This window comes from Magallana gigas, chromosome 5 (genome assembly GCF_963853765.1).
Source record: "Magallana gigas chromosome 5, xbMagGiga1.1, whole genome shotgun sequence".
Classification (NCBI taxonomy): domain Eukaryota; kingdom Metazoa; phylum Mollusca; class Bivalvia; order Ostreida; family Ostreidae; genus Magallana; species Magallana gigas.
This window is the reverse complement of record NC_088857.1, coordinates 3055911-3076465: the sequence shown is the minus strand read 5'-3', so window position 1 is coordinate 3076465 and position 20555 is coordinate 3055911. Positions and strand designations below refer to the sequence as shown.

Genomic DNA, 20555 nt, shown 5'->3' with positions numbered 1-20555 from the left:
TTAGCCACAATGTTCCTGGGGTAAAGGTTATGCTCAGACCACTTTCCCATGCGATGCACCCGTTCAAAGCTAACGTCGTAGTCAATCCGGAATTTCCTTTTGATGAATTCTTGTAAAATCTCCTCTGTGTTCTCTCCCCGTTCTTCATGAATTCCAGAAAACACAAGATTGTCCCGCATTGATCGGGATTTCAGGTCAATAATGCTTTCTTGTAAGTTTGAATTTACTTCACGCATTTCGAATAGCTCTTTCCTTACGTTAGGGTCTGTTGTTTTCTGAAGCTGAGCGCACTTGTCGATGTTTTTTCGGTTCTCTGCGATTGCAACTGTGTTCGAATCCGCTGTGGCTTTAACCGAATCAAAAATATTTCCTAGCGATCTCATATTGGATTCTAGGTCGTTAGAATTGGTTTTCACAAATTGGACATCTTCAGTAAGCACTTCCACTTGGGATTTCAAAGAACTGACCACATTATTGATTTCAGCGAATTTGTTGATATTTTTTTCAATTTCAGCTAATCGAGACTCCAGGCCGGCGTTTTTGTTTTCAATATTTGTAAGTTTAGCGTTCATCTGTGTTTGCATTTGTGTTAGCTGTATCAGAACTGTGTGGATAGATGCTAGTGTGATGTCACCCTTACACTACTCTAAAAAATTACAATTCTTATACTTTTGAATTTATGCACGTAAAAAATCCACGTGTACGAAAGAGGACGGAATGGTCTCGTGCTGATTATGATTGATATCCATCATACAAATAAAAATAAAGATATCCATGAGAGATTTATTTGGTATTCATGTCTTTAAGTCCATGATTCTCAATACCTTTGTATACTTATTTAAAAAAATAAAAAGGTAAAATATAAAAAAAATTAATCGATCAAAAAAATGTTAACTTTGAGACTGTGTTTATTCAGGCTCGTGTAAATAATAGCTACAACTTTGCCCGGGCTCTTTTAATGTGTAAAATGCATTTTGTGTATAATAAAGGCGATCTCTCTCTCTCTCTCTCTCTCTCTCTCTCTCTCTCTCTCTCTCTCTCTGTGTACTGTATTCTTGTCCTAAAGGGTCACCATGTCTATTTTTTCCAAATCCTGAAAATCTTTATCCGTGGGGGGAGGGGGGGCAGCAGTTATACTTTTAACTTCAATTTCACTGTTCATTTCCTTATTTTCAATTCAATTTTTTACATGGCCCCAGAAAAATTCAATTTATTTTAATGTAAGGTTAAGAAAAATCTTTGCTGCGCAAAAAAGTGGGGCAGGGGAAGGGGGGCTGCCCCCTGCCTCCCCCCCCCATGCTACGTGTCAGCATTGTACAAATAAATCCGAATTTTAGGGCGGTGGTGATCCTAATCCTCAAGACCCCTTAGATTCGCAAATGCAAAGTTGAAACAATCAACAGATGAAGTAACTGGGAGAGATAAAATGGCACCCGACAAACCAGGGCTACATAATGGTAATTTTGTTACAAAACTTGTTTTGATCGTAAAAATACAATTTAAAAAAAAGGAGTATAATATTAGCCATCTTTGCCAGGTAAACATGGTAAATAAGCAGTGAAAGTTTTGAAAACTGAACGCGACGGTAGAGTATCACGCATGTAACACAAAAGAGTTCAAAATATGGCGACCACTGATTTGTTTTGAAAAGATTTTTGTCCATATTTACGACTGCAGTGCTTCGTTTCCTGTTTTTTAACGACACTTCGAGATCTCAATATGACCACTCCATCCAAGGAAGGGAATGACCCATGTTCAAACGAGAACAGCGAGGAATCGGAGTCGGATGCTGACATGGACGAGGTTTTGTTAGCGGAGTTTGAGGATAATGATCCAGGGCCCACAAAAGGTTCCACTCTTCTTCTTGAAATAGGAAATTTTAGTGTAACAAAGTTTATCTGCCCTATTTTGGTTTTGATACTCGCTAAGCTGTTGATAATTGTGTCGCACAGACTAAGTGTTTACATGGCTGGATGAGTCATTGCTAAGCTGGCTATCACCTGATGACATGGTTATGTGGGGGCTTGCCTGTTTAATAATTTTTTTAGTTGATAAAAAATTTAAGAATGCTCATTGAAATAAAAATTTAGGCAGATGGACCACTGTAGATTATAACAAGTTTCCATGCAGATGTATTTGGTGGAATGCAAGGGAAATAATCTGACACTATTGTTTATGATAATAAAGTCTATTTTATTCCATTTAAACAGGAGAGTGTTACATGTATTGCGTTAAAACATTTAATTAATGTGTATTCCATCATGCTTTGTAAAGTGAATGAATTGTTGGGTGAGGGGTTTACGATTACCAGGTAAGGAATCAATTCATGCTAAATGATTTTTCAACCACACATTACCTGTATTAGTGATACATTGTATTGATTAAGTTGAAGTAAACAGTAAGCTAAAATTTTGTTCGTGCACAGATGGGCTGTAGATTAAATTGTAAATCAAGGATAACATTTGTTTTAATTATTAGTTGAAGCAGAAGTCAGAAAGCCTCAAACAGCATTTGCAGAGGAGGAGAAAAAAGAGGATTCAACACCAGTTCCCAAACCCCACACAGGTACAGAGGAAGAAGGTGGAAAAGTGGATTCAACCCACGGGTCCAAACAGTCTAAGGATGACCAATCAGAGGAAGGTAAAGAGGTCTGGGTGCCACCAAGTCGTGAAAAATCTGAATTATCCACCACCACCACCACCTCCGCTTCTACTAATGAGTCGTCTGAATCGTCAGAGACAACCCAGAGCAACAGTGAACAGTCGAAGCTTAGTGTCGGGTTGCCTGCCCTTGCCAGTATTGGGGCAACTGCTGCACCAACAGATGAGAGCTATGAACCTAGTGTATATCATATCAAGTGGAACACGTTTGATTTACGAGATGTCCCCATTATTACCCAGAATGAGAATGGACCATGCCCCCTGTTAGCTATCATGAATATCTTATTGTTAAAGGGGAAGGTCAAGTTAGAGCCTGGGCAAGAAATCATCACACCAGAACAGATCATGACTTATTTGGGGGATAGCATCTTGGAAAATGCACCAAAGGTATTCATGCATGTTACGATTCAGACTAAGATGTGATGAAATATTTGTCCAATTGTGTTGTGATCTTGTAATAATCTGAAGCTATACATGTACATGTGTATGGCATTATTTACAGGTATTACTTATTCTATTTATTTTTCATGAAACTTAAGTTCAGAATGTATTATTAGAACAACACAGAAGCAGAGCAGCTGAATTTTGAGCAGAATATGCATGATGCCATGGCCGTGATTCACAAGTTACAGACTGGCCTGGATGTCAATGTCAGATTTACAGGGTAGGTCTGAGCTTCGACAGCTGAATGAAATGCAGGCAGTGTGTTGTATTACTGTTAAAGTCACTGCTGATCAATCATTTGTTGTACTAGATTATCTGTACCCTGTTCTGTCCTGATTACTTTGACAATTAGGGTGGTCTAGCCCCGATGAATTTCACAATGTGTCATGTACAAAGTCAACATACCTTTTATATTTATATATTATGTTTATGATACATTTTACAGGATCCAGGATTTCGAGTACACACCAGAGTGTATCATCTTTGACCTGCTGGGGATTCCCCTGTACCATGGCTGGCTTGTGGATCCCCAGGACACCAAGACGGTGGAGGCGGTGGGGAACTGTAGCTACAACCTACTGGTGGAGAAAATCATCAGTGACCGCAGCTCAGAGCAGCCTGAGCTGGTCAACCAGGGTAAGGGTACAGGGGACTCTGGGGAGGGAAGGGAATAACTCTCAAAGTGGCCTGAGCTTGTTTAAGGTAAAGCTACAGAGGAGGGCAAGGGGAAAAACTCAGAGCAGCCCAAGCTAGTCAACTAGGGTATGGCAGGGGGGATACTGTATGCAGGGAAATATTTGAGCCTGTTTTATTTTCACCTCTTTTGCCCTCTTTGTCAGCAGGCAAATTGAAGACTGAGCTAATTCAAATTTCTTATATTATCTCTCTGTTAATACAACTGTGTCTGGGTCAATTCAAGAAAGGGCGAAACCATTTGCAATTGATGACGGGGGAAATAACAGAGTGTGAAAATGTCCGTGTATAAAGTAACTATCGGAGCAACCAGAGCTTTTCAACAAGGGTAAGGCCTAACAAAAAAAAAATAGTTTGTTTCCGCTTTCATTCTGAAAAAAAGTAGGGTCGGTCGGTTGGAATTTTTTTTTATTTTTTCAAATATTTTTTTCCCCTTTAATATTGCAGTATCCATATATGCCGGTTAGATACTGACACTGCTGAATGGTATAAAATGAGAAATACTTTTAATATCATTCCTGACTATTAAGCTGGTCTTAAGAAAACACAAAAATGATATTATATATCAGATACTTCCTCTGCCAACGATGAGAGCATTATTAAAATCTACAACACATGGAAACATACAGCCATTTTGAAACAAAATGTTTGAGTTACACTGATTTGAGAAGAGTAACTGCTTCAGGCGTATTTGTGACCAAAATTTTGAGTAATTCTTTTTCCAAATTGGATACAAACGAAAATAAACGATTTTCCAACAAATTCCTTAAAAAAAAGTTTTGAGTTGAGGGGGTAAAAGCTAGGGTCGGTCGGGAAAGCGGAAACAAACAATTTTTTTTCTTAGGCCTAAGATTAACAGAGGAATGGGTAATAACTCTTGGAGCAGCTTAAAGTAGTCTGAACAAGTGAGGGAGGGAAGGGGTGATGGAGGGAGGAGGTATAACTCACAGGTATGTGGAACATACATCCCTCTAAGACCAAGAATAATCATCATCCTTCTCTTACAATTATAATCAAAATATTGCTTGCCTCAAAATTCCACTTTCCTCATTGATGTTTAAAAATTTAGACAGTAAAGCAACTGATTAATGTTTATTTATTTTTATACCCCCGCTCCGAAGGAGAGGGGGTATACTGTTTTACCCTTGTGTGTCTGTCTGTCTGTCCGTCCATCCGTCTGTCTGTCTGTCCGTCTGTCTGTCCGTCCGTAACAAAAATTTCTGTCGCATTTATCTCAGCAACTGTTTATCGCAGATGCTTGAAATTTTAATACAGTGTTTGTTAAGGCATGCCATATCGTGGGATATATTTTTGTACCAATCAGACATCAACTTCCTGTTAAATGAAGACTTTGTTTATTTTTAGCAAAATTTTTCAAACAAATTTCCGTCGTTCTCAGCAACTGTTTATTGCAGATGCTTGAAATTTTTACACAGTATTTGTATAGGCATGCTATATCGTGGGATATATTTTTGTTCCAATCAGACGTCAACTTCCTGTTTAATGAGTACTTTGTTTATTTTTAGCCAAAATTTTCAAACAAATTTTCGTCAAAGATTTCTCAGCAACTATTTATCGCAGATGCTTGAAATTTTAAAACACTATTTGTTTTGGCATGCCATATTGTGGGATATATTTTTGTATCAATCGGACGTCAGCTTCCTGTTAAATAATGACTTTGTTTATTTTTTGCCAAAATTTTCAAACAAATTTTCGTCAAAGATTTCTCAGCAGTTATTTATCGCAGATGCTTGAAATTTTTACACAGTGTTTGTTAAGGCATGCCATATCGTGGGATATATTTTTGTACCAATCGGATGTCATCTTCCTGTTAAATAATGACTTTGTTTATTTTAGCCAAAATTTTCAAACAAATTTTCGTCAAATATTTCTCAGCAGCTATTTATCGCAGATGCTTGAAATTTTAACACACTATTTGTTTAGGCATGTCATACTGTGGGATATATTTCTGTACCAATTGGATGCCAGCTTTCTGTTAAATGTCAACTTTGCTTATTTTGCATATTCACATCAGAGCGGGGGTATCATTAGTGAGCATTGGCTCACAGATATCTTGTTTTATTAGAAATAAAAATCTTATATATGTCAATATATGTCAATGGTTATATGACGAAGGGGAATAACGAATGATAAAAGAGGGAACAACTTATAAATAGCTACACAATGAGTGGATAGGTGATTGGGGGGGGGGGGTTAGATTATTTTTGCAGAAGTAAAGAATTCATAACATGTATTATTCATAGAGCTCTGATCATTGTAAACCTACAAAACTCAACCCAAACCTTTTCGCTCTAACAGTATTGTTTACACCAGAAACTCTATGTCTATTTTTTGAGTGTATAAGTCTACTACTAAAACATGTACATATACAAGATGATTCGTTCCATTACATATCTCCTCAAAAGTGAACAAAATCTGTTTACAGCTAGTTCTATTGATGTGAATTTGTTAAAGGATTTCCTTTCTTTTGAGATGAAAAACATTACATAGTAAAGTTTTGAGTTTTCCTCAGCTATGGCAAACGGAAAGATGAATATAATAGATAGTTTAAAGAAAATCTTGAAAGCAGATCGGTTAAATTCGATTCATGTTAAATATACCTTTTATTTATACATGTATCAAAATCGATTTGCATTAATCATGTTAATTTTTCATTTGAACGTCAAGGATTAAAATTACTTCCAATAAAATTAAGTCAGTATGAATGAAAGTCCATTTTGAGAACAGGGTATGCTGTGGGTATGCATGATTGTTAAAAATTAAAACTGTCTTTACCTTGGTATCGTGGTAGCCAACAAATCCAGAATAATTCTTGTCAACCAAACTTTATTTTGCTTCCTTGAAGGAAAGAAATTTGTAAGAAAGAGTACCAAAATCTCGTTTAAGATTAATGCTGGTATCTTTAATAGACCCACTACGAGGAAGATTGGTACCGGTACTTGGTATTTTTATTTAAGGCACACATTGAAGAGAAAATGTTTCAATAAACATGATATATGTTTAACGAAGTTGAATATCATAGCCAATAAAATGCTGCATTGTTTACTCTAAGATGATGTAATGAAAACACAATGTCCATTCTCACACATGGGAACTATGGTACTTGTGTGTGAGTTGAATTGGTGTCGTCTAGTGTGAAATAAGGAAACAAGATTCTCCCATCGAGAGTCGGATACAAATGGCAGAGATGGTGGGAGAGTTGTGGGCCGACTTTCCTTAGAAAAAATCTCAAAATAATATAGGGAAGTTCTGATAAATGAGAGAGAGAGAGAGAGAGAGACAAACAGAGAGAGAGTTATAACTGTAACCTCTCATGCAATTGAAGAAGTATCTCAATGGAATACTCCCTTAATCTTTATTTCTGAGTGACCCTTGAAAATGATTTAAAAAAAACCAAAAAACTTAATTTGAGGTAACACTAAACTGTTAGACAAAGTCTTAATTGATTTGATGTTTCTGTTTCTGAGCAATATTTTACAACCATTTTTATTTTCCTTCGTCTTTTGTCCAATGTGTCATTTAGATCTTTTACTCAGATACATTTTAATCTTGTATGGATGGCATTGAAGAATGTCTATACCACTAGTGTTGTGTGCAATTGTGTTAAACTGATGATGTACATTTTTTATGTAAAGAAAGATTCAGTTTGATACTTTTCAAGAAGATTATGATCTTTAGACAAAAAAATATTCCTATATATTTTTTCCTTCAGAAACCTTGCATTAAATGAGATGGAGTGATAATAATAAATGCATTATTTTATCAAAATATTTCAGCATTACTCGCGGAAGCTTTCCTGGATAGAACCGCCTCACAGCTGACATACCATGGATTGTATGAACTCAACTCAACCGTGAAGGAAAACCAGCTTTGTGTCTTCTTCAGAAACAACCACTTTAGTACCTTGTACAAGCATAAGGTCAGTATGTCACAATGTGGTATGGGCATAGAGTTAGCATGTCACAGCATAGATTAAGCATAGGGTCAGTATATTACAGCATTGTTCAAGCATGAATTAATATGTAATAGCATTGTGCATTAGGGTTAGATTGTCACGGCATGTCAGTTTGTCGAAGCATGCTGTCGATAATAGAAAATGTCACAGCATTGTTCAAACATAGATTGACATCGGTCTTATCCATGTAACTCAGACTCCTGTTGTAGGTTTGAGTCCTCAATACTGTGCAATTTTCTGTTTAAACCCCTCCCCTCCCCCCAAAAAATAAAAATTTGAGTCAGGGGTTTTTTCTGCGAGTGGCTTGGATAAATAAAGATTTTGGGAGAATTAATTCAAGGAATGACTCTCAATTTCCCGTGATCAACTTAAGCCAGAAAAATTGTGTTGCTCCATTTTCAGTATCGCGATAAATGTAATCAATGCATATAACATGATGCTGCAGTGCCTGATAAATTTTTGGCCTTAGTGAATACAACTTCCATTTCAGAGAGATAAAGCAATACCAATATGATTTTATCAAGCAAACTTTTTATTAAGTAAAATTAAACACTTGTTTGACCGATTATTAAGTAAAATTAAACAATTGTTTGACCAATTATTAAGTAATATTAAACACTTGTTTGACCAAAATGGAGTAAGTTGGAGCTGGATGGATTCTTTCCTGGTCATAGCCAGGAACTGATAGCAAGGAGAAACCAGGGAATGGGGTTGGATAGAAGAAGTCCAGGGGCAGAGGATCGTGCGGTCAATGCTGCAATCCAACCTGTCAAATAATAGAAAACAGTAATTGAAGTATAGATACATTAGTCCAGCTCTGATACTCTACTATACATAGTTCAATTTAACCTGTCAAATAATAGAAAAGAAACTTAAGTCTGAGGAAGGACTAATTCATCTGGCATTGATACTATACTATACATAAAATAATTCAACCTGTCAAAGAAACAGGGAAAAAGAATAAAAGTACCGGTACTGTGTACAGATTCAATAAACCAGCAATGTTACTTGCTGTAGTTATTCAACTCAAATGTGCTTGCTGATTAGCCAAAGAAATTCATTTGTGTCTAGTTTAGACGGGACAGGACAAAATTGATTTTTGGATAAAATAACTTTTCTTTTGCTTCATTCTTTCTGAGAAAAACAATTTTTGGAAATTTCTACTAGTATTTGTATAGTTCATTAATGGAAGGTTCAAAATATCAGTTATTGTTAGTAATTATTACGTCAAAGTTTACCATTTTATTTTCAGGGACTTTTCAGCAATGTCAAAGCTAACATTAGTCTCCCAATTATGATACAGTCAAACTTCATTATCTCGAACTAGATGGGACTGAGATATCAACAGTAAAATACATAGAAAATTAGTGGTTGGGACTTACTAATCACTTCGACATATCCATTGTATTCGAGATATCAGTGTTCAATTGTATAATATTTTATAGATCGATCCTTTACATTATGAGTGTGTTGAGCTACCCTAAAGTGTGAAACAAAAGGTTTTAATGTGTGTTAAGATTTGTTAACATATACCATGAACCTTCTGTCACCTCTGTCATACAGAATCTACTCCTTACCATTCTGTGTCTTGGTACACTGGTATGGATATTTTGTGTAGACGTTGGTGATGTCTGTTTCGTGAAGCTCTGCTTCGGACGGTAACAGACGACATCTCAACTTTCCAATGGAGGTTCTTATACAATCTTCATAGTCTGCGTAAGCACTGGAAGAACAAAGATGCAAGAATAGTAACTTTTGGAAATTTTTTAAATCTAGGCCTTAATTAAATGTTTGAATTTGTCTGACCTTTACAAGTAGACAATTTTTAACACTGGATGCAATTGCTTACCGTCAGACAAACTTTTCTTTTTGTCTGACCTCCTAGAGACCCATACTGCTAATTTCTGACCGTTATAAAGTTACCTACATATTTCAACAGATATCATTCTTAAAGACTCCAACAGTTATCATTCTTACCTACATATTTCAATAGATATCACTCTTTTTTTACAGATTTCAACATATGTAATTCCAACAGATATCAATATGATACTTACTTACATATATCATTCTAACCTACAGATATCATTCTTACCTACAGATGTCATTCTTACCTACAGATATCATTCTTACCTACAGATATCATTCTTACCTACAGATGTCATTCTTACCTACAGATGTCATTCTTACCTACAGATGTCATTCTTACCTACAGATATCATTCTTACCTACAGATGTCATTCTTACCTACAAATATCATTCTTACCTACAGATATCATTACCTACAGATGTCATTCTTACCTACAGATATCATTCTTACCTACAGATATCATTCTTACCTACAGATATCATTCTTACCTACAGATGTCATTCTTACCTACAGATGTCATTCTTACCTACAGATGTCATTCTTACCTACAGATGTCATTCTTACCTACAGATGTCATTCTTACCTACAGATGTCATTCTTACCTACAAATATCATTCTTACCTACAGATATCATTACCTACAGATATCATTACCTACAGATGTCATTCTTACCTACAGATGTCATTCTTACCTACAGATGTCATTCTTACCTACAGATATCATTCTTACCTACAGATATCATTCTTACCTACAGATGTCATTCTTACCTACAGATATCATTCTTACCTACAGATATCATTCTTACCTACAGATATCATTCTTACCTACAGATATCATTCTTACCTACAGATATCATTCTTACCTACAGATATCATTCTTACCTACAGATATCATTCTTACCTACAGATGTCATTCTTACCTACAAATATCATTCTTACCTACAGATATCATTACCTACAGATGTCATTCTTACCTACAGATATCATTCTTACCTACAGATATCATTCTTACCTACAGATATTCTTACCTACATACTCCACTCTGTTGGCGTCCGGCATCTATCAGCCCTGCTGATTCCTCTTGACATAGACGTTGTGCATCTTGTAAACATTTAGCAGCTTCAACTAGAATATTAAGAATATCATTCAATTAACCCCTCTCAAACATGTATATTGTAAAACTGGATTTTTTTAGGGTTCACTTAATTTGCTGTGTTTTGTGGCAACATCCAAAATTCCAAAAAACTCAATGACAAAATAGTGATAGATATTTTCCTTATTTAAATTTGTCAATGAGAATTGAAAAAACAAAATTAACATGTTTTGAAATCATCCCCCTCCCAATATCTGCTAATGTAAAGCATTTTATTGAATGAAACCTATCACAGTTAACTCATTGTAACACATTTAGAATCCACTCGATCAGTTTGGGACATCAGAAGGGTCTCCCTTTTGGGCTCTTAGTTATAAAGAAAGAAGACTTACTTGTTTCAATGGTGATGAAACACAGAATTCCAATCAGAGGAACACACACATTCACCTTAATCATTGCCGTTATCAAAGCTAGGACATGTCTTCCTTCAGGATGTCACAAGTGTCAAGTCATTCAATCCTTGTATTTTGTTGTATTTTTCTGTACACAAGATCGTAAACAATCTCTGTCACACTACAAGCTCTGTATCAGTCTCTCCTCTTTCTGTGGCTATACAATATACTTGTACACTAATGCATGCATTGTTTTACTGATAATATTCAAATTCATAAACTTGAATGGTACAAGAAAATCCCTGAAAAATTATCATGGCACCTTCACCTATAATCAGGTAACAATAGGCAGGTATTCGTTGGAAGAGAATTGATTTTTTTGATTGTGTTTATGTAAATTTTGCTTTGTTTGCCTCCAAGAGGCCCCAGGAAGCTGTGGTTAAGTAGGACCTGAAAGGAAAGGCACAGGAAACTGACACTGTAGATTTTGTAGTGACTAAGTGTCATTAGGATCAGTACTAAGTTATCGCAGTATTCATTGGGGATACTTATAGCGTACATATACTTGTCATTCTGGGAGCGAGGAAGGGTAATTAGCAAACCAATGGGAATTCCAATCAAACACTTATGATGACATTTTTTTGAACACATATTTTTAGAACTTGGTTAAATAATTAATATGAAAATAAAACAAATATCTCTGAGGGCTTTAAGTATCCCTCTTTAATGACAATTGATTGTGAATTGTTAACGATCAATGCTAGTGATTGTACTTGAACAATTTTCTGGATTTACAATACTTTGTTGACGATGAGACATTGGGAATAAAAAATAGGTCATTTAACAGACCATTGTATCAAACTTTAGGATAAGAGCAAAAATGTCAGTTGTAATGTGAATTGACAGTGTCTGTCCTGTTGATTTAGTGCCATTACTATTGAGTTCAGTTAAGTTGACAGGGGTTGTATTTTTGATTCAATTTGACAATTACTGTACTGCTGACATAAGGTTACATTGACTTTAATACTGACTTTAGTTGATGCTGATTTTACTGTTGATTTGATTTGACATTTAAGAAATAAAAAGCATGTTACAAAGTTCACATGCTTATGAATTTGGTTGGTAACGTGATCAAATCCTGTGTGTCTATTTCTTAATGTATTTAAGTTGAGAAAGGCAAATCATTCAGAAATAACATAGACCTGCTTGCAACCATCAAATGATAAGGCGTGAGGTATTCGTTGTGATGTCATTATTAGTTCACACTGAATTGAACATTTAAATTTTTGCTCTTTTATAGGTTCATATAAGGAAATATTTTTGCATATGTAAATATTTTTGATTAATTTGAAGTTGTTTTGGCAGTGTATCCTCCATTTTAACAGTGCATTTTATTCTACAGAATGAGTTATTTGTGTTGGTGACGGACCAGGGCTTTCTGAACGAGAAGAATGTTGTGTGGGAGACGCTGAACAATGTTGAGGGGGACGGGTATTTTGTGGACGCCCAGTTCCACACCTACACCAAGCCCCCGCCCATCTCAGAGTCCCTGGCCCCTCCCCCGGTACCCCCAGGGTCCGAGGAACAAGTAGACCAAGAGTAAGTCACTGAGAGATGTGTTTTTCATGTTGTGTCATTATTGGACTTTTGCAAGATTCGATGACATTAACAGTTATTAATGGCGTACTTTGATACTTTGAAAATATAGGGAAGATATTGCCTGTTATGGATACAAAATTAGTGTGTGATGAAAGAATTTGAAATGGATAAAATAGATAAATTTGAGAGTGTTGTTTGAAGAAAAGTTAAGGTCATTAGTTTAGATTTTAACATTAACGTAATTTTTGTGTTTGATGACTGATTCAGATAGAATGAGGGATTTAACTTACCTCTAGAATATATACCTGTATTCAGACATTAATTCCAGATTTCTGTTTTTATTTTCAACATGCTGATTTGTTCACCTCAGACCTAATTGAATTGGCTTTAGGAGTGCATTTAAACATTAAACATGCTCTTTTGAATAATGATGTAGCAAACTTATGAACATCAAAAAGAACTTTATTATTCTTGCTAGAACTTCCAACATTTTATGTTGAATAAGTGTGTACCGGTAATATGAGATAAATTATTTGCTGGAGCATGTACATGCAAATGGAAAATTCAACAGTTATTTTCATATTGAAATATTAAAAGGCATACAATGTAATTGTCAAAATAGATATATATATATCACTCTATGAAATGAATCCTTTTGCCTTGCTAAGACATCAAACAATGGGAGTTGTTGCCTTTATATAGATAGAGGTAAAATTGGTCAGGACAGCCGTATTGTAAATAAAGCTATGGTTGTTTTGTAGTTATCTATTGGCCATGTCCTTACAACAAGAACAACAGATGACAGATGAAGAGTTGGCATGGAAACACAGTCAACAACAACCAGAGCATGCCCAGATCTCAGAGTAAGAGTTACCTGCCTTCAATCCTTACCATAGGTGTCGTAGTTTTTGTAAGTCAAGAAAGATAACTCTTGCAGAATGATTCACTATTGGAGACTGCCCTACAAGGCTCTGTATGTGGTAATAATTTGCTTGTAAGGAAACCATGGAGACTGGAGTGTTTAGTCCTTTGTAACAACAATTCTTTACATTTATATGTAAAAGTACTTTATATGAGAGATGAAGAAGAAAACTTCCTTAAAACCAAGATTTCCTTATACCCAAGTTTCCTTTTAGTTAACTTTATTGTGTTTTAATGACAGCTAGTTTTGGAAAATTATTACCGCTTATTAGTAGATTGTGAAAGTGTGGAGGGTCAACCATTGGGATTATGCAAAATTTACTTCTAGATGATATCAAATTGGTATTTGTCCATTATAGACATGTCAAAATGATGTTGTCAAAAAATTATTTATAGGAGAACCATAACAGTTATGGTTTTTCATAATTCCATACAGACAGAAAACAACACAATCTCATTTAAATACATTGTGTCCAGATATTCAGAAATCAGATTAGATATGCTGTATGTATTTCCTATTAAAATTTTTTAATTATGGTTGTTTTTTTTTAAATTGAAGTGATAAAAAAACATAGCCTGTATGTGGTTTGAATGAATTAAGTTATCATCTTTGATAATGCATTAAAAGCTGAAGTACCTGTTGTTAATTGATTACAGATGACAGAATCTGTTAGAGACAAAGTAATGCACGCTATCTTACCATCATGGAATGTAAATGGCTGCTATGTTCTGTTCTTATAATTCTGATAATTATGATGAGTTCTGTTTTTTAGTCATCATGAAGTCCATTACTGCCATATTCTGTTACTTATATGATGAGTTTTGTTCTTAAGTCATGAACTGGCTGCCAGACTGCAGGCGGAGGAAGACGAGCGAGCGATGCGTGCTATGAACGAGCAGCAACAGAGACAGCAACAGCAGCAACCCCAGGGTCAGAGGTCAGCTGCTGCTGCCCCAGGTGCTAGTCGAGGTCGTCCCCGGGAGAGAGCAGAGAGGGACCGAGAACCGCGCGATAAATCCAAGGACAATGTAAGTCTAGGTGGTCCATGTAGATCTGTTTGTCTGTGTACAAGTCTAGTTTTACTGTGCAAGTATCTACTTATTTGTGGTGCAAGTTTATTTTGTTTCATGCAAGTCTAGTTTTTCCTGTGTGAAAGATTAGTTTTTCAGTGAGCAAGTCTTGCTTTTCTGTGCACAGTTTTTTGTGTCCAGTCTGATGTTCTTATGCAAGTGTAGATGCTCTTTGTGATGTATATTTTGAAGAGAAACATGTAGCTGTAATATATGTATATGATCCCTTTAGCATAGGTGGATGTAATGGCAAAAAACAGAATATAGAAATTAACCCTTGTTTGTAAATCTTGTGGATTGTTTTAGTTCTAAATCTTGATTGAATATCACTCTGTGGATTTGATACTTTTCCCCCCAGGGTTCATCCTCTATGGTATGTACTCACTGTGTCCCTCATCTCCACAGGTGTGACCGTTTGCTCTACCCCCAGTAATCACGACCAGTCTGTGTAACTGTGATGTAATGTCTTCATATAACTCATCCTTCCTCAACGTTCCATTCTTAACAGTATTTACAACGAACATTCTGTTGGTTGGCTTGATAAATTCGACGTTGTTCTTTTGTTTGATTTGATTTTTTCCCATAATTATACTAATGATCAATAATTGGCATTTTCAAACACTGTACATATCTTACAATTTGAAGAATGAGTTTAGTAAACATGCAATGAGCTGTAACGTTACTTCAGCGTCGTCTTACTGTGTGTAACATGTCCTTGTTTCTGCTTTCAGTGCTGTATTTTATGATGAGAAGTTTGGACGTAGCCTTCGAGGTGTTCATGGCTTCCATTAGGACGAGTCTTCTGTTTCGGTTGTGACCCTGTGTTCCTAGTCAGGCTTTGACAAGAGTAAACTGTACAACTAGAGTTATAATCAACACCATGGTCGGACAATAAGCTGTACAACTAGAGATGTTACCGACATCATGGAAAATAAGCGATACAACTCTATATATTTGGCATCATTTATACGGGCATTAGCTGGCCGGTCTGAGTTAACCAACTGTGTCAACTTCTCAATATCAAAACCAATTTTCTTGTGACTTTCAACCTTTGACTTTTAACTTATGACCTTTAACCTGTGACATTTCACAGCTGGTTCACTACATTACACATGTACAATGTGTATGTGTGATGTTCTAATAACCAATAGAATGTGTATGAGAAATGTAATGGATATTTTTAGATTTGACATGACAGACTGATGTTCTGTGTTTAGGTAGCCAGATGCCTAATGATGGTATATAAACATTCTGAGATATGAAAATTAAATAGATTCTTTGGTGTCACTTTCTTTGTCCATGATACAAATTCCATGAGAAATTCTCTGCCACTTCCATCAGTGTAATTTTAAAAGCTGTACGTAAATTGTGTACTGTATAAACGTATAACTATAGGCCCCATCATACTGTGATGTATTATTTATTGATTTTAGTTCATGTTGAGTTGATTTTGTATTTCAGTCTTTGATTTGTTCTCTCAACTACCATTGACACTTTTGTCTGGTTCTTACTTTGAACAGATCAAAATATAAATGTAATTTGTATATTTGACATTGTGTACTTGTCAGAGACTGTATTTTACATGAAATATTTTTCAAAGTTCATAATTATGTATTATGTATATATCTATAAATCATTCAATGTACCTTTGTCTTCTAAAATTGATAACATATACATGTATATGCCAATAATTTTGAAGTCTATGTCTTTGTATGCTATTAGCAGTCAGCCTCTCTGGTTTACTGTTGGTGATATTATCTGTCTTTGTGTTGCTTTTTCTGCGTTCAACCAAGCTGTCAATTTTTGTAGCTATCACCCCCCCCCCCCCCCCCCCCCCCCCGCTAATTTACACACACAGACATACTTGCATTCAACCCTCTCCCGTCCCCCTCCACACACTTGTCACACACACCTGCATCCAACACCTGCACAGCAAACCTTAAACACCCAGACTACATTAAGAGAGATTATCAGGTGTGTAGTCCAAGGTCATTAGTTATTTTGTACACAACACTAGTGCCAGAATCTACTTCCATTTTTACAACAGAATTTAAAGGGTAAAGTAACATAGTTTGCAGTGGATTCGAGCACATAACATTATGTATAAGCACACCATCATTTGACCTTATAAAACCCAGTATAATTAAGAAATGAACTCAATGTCTACCCAAGTTATACTCGTTTTGCGGATTATGATAAAGCACAAAATGGTCCAACCCAGGTTATACGAGTATAACTTAGGTAGATATTGAGTTCTTTCCTTTAATTTAATTTTCTGTAATTTGCTGTACAAATTGAGTCCGTTTTACTTTTAAAAATGATATTAATCTGTTCAAAATTCAAACGTAACGTCAAGCGGATTAGTTTGTTGTTTTTTTTAACTTTGGTGCATTGTGATGTGTGTTGTGACGTGCAAACCAGGCTATACAAATTTAACTAAATTTTTCTATCAAATCAAATGCTGCGTTACAACCAGAATTAAATTATTTACATGTAGTTCAATTTGTTCTACTTCATTACAAAGACATTGTAGAGTATCATGCCTGTGACTGTGTATTTGTTTTGTTAGTCTGTAGTTTTTACCACCTGTGTGTGAATCAGCTGTTTTTACCACCTGTGTGTGAATCAGCTGTTTTTACCTGCGTATTTCTGTCTGCCTGGTTAGGGTGTTACTATTACTGTTGACTGTGTACAAACAAGTGCAATGGTTCTGTCCTGTTGACTCTATGTTTATTGTATTCTTCGATATGTTCGGGATATGTTCTTTATCTAGGTCTTTGTTTATTTCTCTACAAAATGTTACCTTTCCCATGTAGACATAATGAGAATGCTAGTACCAATATTCTGATTTATAAAATAAATCAATAAATCACTAAACTCATCTGTGTTCATTGTTGTTCTGGAGAATCGAAAAAAAGAAGAAATAAGGTCATGACACATTTACCATTTAGGAATGAAAATTAAATTTAAGGTATGTTGTATGAGTATAAAATAATTAGGGACAGTTTTTGCTATATACTGAAGATGTATTTAATAGATAAAATTATAATTATTTATTCCCAAATAATATTATAAACAACATATTCTGAAACACTTATCACCACACAGTGAAACAATGATAAGTCACAATGATACACATCAACATTATACCACAGTAAAGCAATGATTACTAACATTGATACATATCAACATCACCATACAGAGAAACAATGATGAGACACCATGATACATATCATCAACACACAGAGAAAAAATGGTGAATCGCTATGTTACATATCAACATCAACACACAGAGAAACAATGATGAAACACCATGATACATATCATCAACACACAGAGAAAAAATGGTGAATCGCTATGTTACATATCAACATCAACACACAGAGAAACAAAGATGAATCACCATGATACATATCATCAACACACAGAGAAAAAATGGTGAATCGCTATGTTACATATCAACATCAACACACAGAGAAACAATGATGAAACACCATGATACATATCATCAACACACAGAGAAAAAATGGTGAATCGCTATGTTACATATCAACATCAACACACAGAGAAACAATGATGAAACACCATGATACATATCAACATCACCACACAGTGAAACAATGATCACTAACCATGATACATGTCAGCATCATCCCACAGAGAAACAATGATGAGGCACCATGATGCATATCAACATCACCACACAGTGAAACAATGATGAGTCACCATGATACACAACAACATCACCACACAGTTAGGCAATGATGAGACACAATGATACATATCAACATCACCACACAGAGAAACAATGATGAGGCACAATGATACATATCAACATCACCATACAGTGAAACAATGATGAGTCCCATGATAAATATCAACATCACCACACAGTGAAACAAAGATGAGACACCATGATACATATCAACATCACCACACAGGGCAACAATGATGAGTCATCATGATACATATCAACATCAACACACAGAGAAACAATGATGAATCACCATGATACATATCAACATCACCACACAGTGAAACAATGATGAGTCACAATGATACACATCAACATTATTACTCAGTAAAGCAATGGTTACTAACCATGATATATATCAACATCATCACACAGTGTAACAATGATGAGTCACCATGATACACATCAACATCACCAAACAGTGAAAAAATGATGAAACACCATGATACATATCAACATCACCACACAGTGAAACAATGATGAATCACTATGATACATATCAACATCACCACACAGTGAAACAATGATGAGGCACCATGATACATATCAACATCACCACACAGTGAAACAATGATGAGACACCATGATACATATCAACATCACCAGTTTTTTTTACCTTAACAAGCCTCTATAATTTTATCTGTATTTTGTTCATTGTGTTCACTTTAATAAATGTTATAAAAACAATTTCATGAAAGGTTTATATTCACTTCAATTCACCATAGTCTCTTGCTTCCATCAATTTTTGATGATTTTTATCAAAAATACACATACCTGGGATAGAAATACAATTGAAATCGATGAAAGGGAAATTTCACAAGAACGAAAACAATTTTCTTACGGAGATTTATAATGGGAAATGTTTACATCTTTTCTCCATTCGGAATACACTCGGAATACATCGCGCAATTTTTCAACGTTATCATCCGGGCTTATTGATGGCTGATGCAATGCAAAATCTTCGTAGACTTTCAATTTTGGGATGTGTATTGAAACCTGAAGCGGTAGAGGGGGCGTTTCAAAACAGATAATCTGGACATTTTTCATATTAGTGGATGGACGTAGTTTGAGCACAAAGGTATTTACTATTATTGAAATATCAAGCAAAAAGTGGTGGAAGCAAAAACTCGGGACAGAGTATAGATTGCTCACAAAACATGCGCAATGAAAACAAAAGTCGACATCCTAAAATGATGGACATGTTCCGACATCCTTAAAAGGTAGAACTGAGTGACATAAACACACTATTAATGTAGTGCGTAAATCTAAATTGTTCACACGTTTTGCATGGGTACATCGTAGCATTAACTAGATATGCTGATACTTTAGCAATTCTTTCGAAATTGTAAATTATCACGGAGGGGGGAGACGGAAATGGACAATTTCTTTAATTTGTATAGAAATTTATCTATTTCAAGAAAAGGACATTTTATCGATCGGTCAAAACCTTTAGCAGCTTAAAAAACATACACTGCTTGAAATAATCATGATGATGTCTGACTCAAATTCCCATATAAGACTACTTGGCTATTTCTTTTATCTAACGTATTGATGTACATTAACAGTAACTTAGTTAATTTTACTTAATCTTTACGATCAATTTATTAACTTGTGGAAAGATGTAAATATAAGAAATAAAATGTTTATTTTGTTTGGTTTTTTTTTTAGATGCATGCGGGCTTTGAATTATCATTGTAGAAATACTAACACAACCCGCTAACGCGGGTTATGATTTTTTTCTTCTATAGTCGCTACCCGCATACATCACCATATAAAGCACCTTGCTTTAAATGATTAAATGTTAGCCGACCTAGTATTGCCCACACAACTGTAGCCTGTTGGCTATGTTGTTAACTTGATGAGAACTAATATTTTTGTTTTGATGCGAAAGTACATTAGTTATAAATATAATGCATTGTGTATTAAATACCAATGCAGGATCTCCTGTTGGGATGAACTTTATAAATGTCAGCATGTTTTTTTCAGAACAATAGTGATTGTTCTATCTATTCGATATTACAGATGTTACATAACAACCTGCATACTTAATAATTACTTATTGTGCGATTTTGTCAGTTGTGTT

General features: G+C 35.3%; 2 protein-coding genes across 2 annotated transcripts; one reads left to right on the top strand and one right to left on the bottom strand.

Annotated features, from left to right (window-relative positions):
- Positions 1-1575: 1575 nt before the first annotated feature.
- On the top strand, positions 1576-17599 carry LOC105337368 (ubiquitin carboxyl-terminal hydrolase MINDY-2). Its single transcript, XM_011442066.4, has 9 exons — positions 1576-1849; positions 2479-3047; positions 3218-3324; positions 3550-3740; positions 7595-7737; positions 12530-12726; positions 13488-13589; positions 14481-14676; positions 15450-17599. Exons 1-9 carry the CDS (start codon positions 1720-1722, stop codon positions 15462-15464), a joined length of 1650 nt encoding a protein of 549 aa, XP_011440368.3. The 5' UTR covers positions 1576-1719; the 3' UTR covers positions 15465-17599.
- Positions 8283-11460, bottom strand: LOC105337367 (uncharacterized). Its single transcript, XM_066085571.1, has 4 exons — positions 11128-11460; positions 10671-10767; positions 9351-9496; positions 8283-8539 (listed from the first exon to the last, which is right to left on the bottom strand). Exons 1-4 carry the CDS (start codon positions 11189-11191, stop codon positions 8442-8444), a joined length of 405 nt encoding a protein of 134 aa, XP_065941643.1. The 5' UTR covers positions 11192-11460; the 3' UTR covers positions 8283-8441.
- Positions 17600-20555: the final 2956 nt, after the last annotated feature.

Coding starts and splice junctions, on each gene's coding strand:
- LOC105337368 (XM_011442066.4), top strand. CDS start 1,720: ATGACCACTCCATCCAAGGAAGGGAATGACCCATGTTCAAACGAGAAC. Junction 3,048..3,217: donor TCTTGGAAAATGCACCAAAG/GTATTCATGCAT, acceptor ATGTATTATTAG/AACAACACAGAAGCAGAGCA. Junction 3,325..3,549: donor GTCAATGTCAGATTTACAGG/GTAGGTCTGAGC, acceptor TACATTTTACAG/GATCCAGGATTTCGAGTACA.
- LOC105337367 (XM_066085571.1), bottom strand. CDS start 11,191: ATGATTAAGGTGAATGTGTGTGTTCCTCTGATTGGAATTCTGTGTTTC. Junction 10,768..11,127: donor TTTCATCACCATTGAAACAA/GTAAGTCTTCTT, acceptor TTAATATTCTAG/TTGAAGCTGCTAAATGTTTA. Junction 8,540..9,350: donor GTGTACCAAGACACAGAATG/GTAAGGAGTAGA, acceptor ATTATTTGACAG/GTTGGATTGCAGCATTGACC.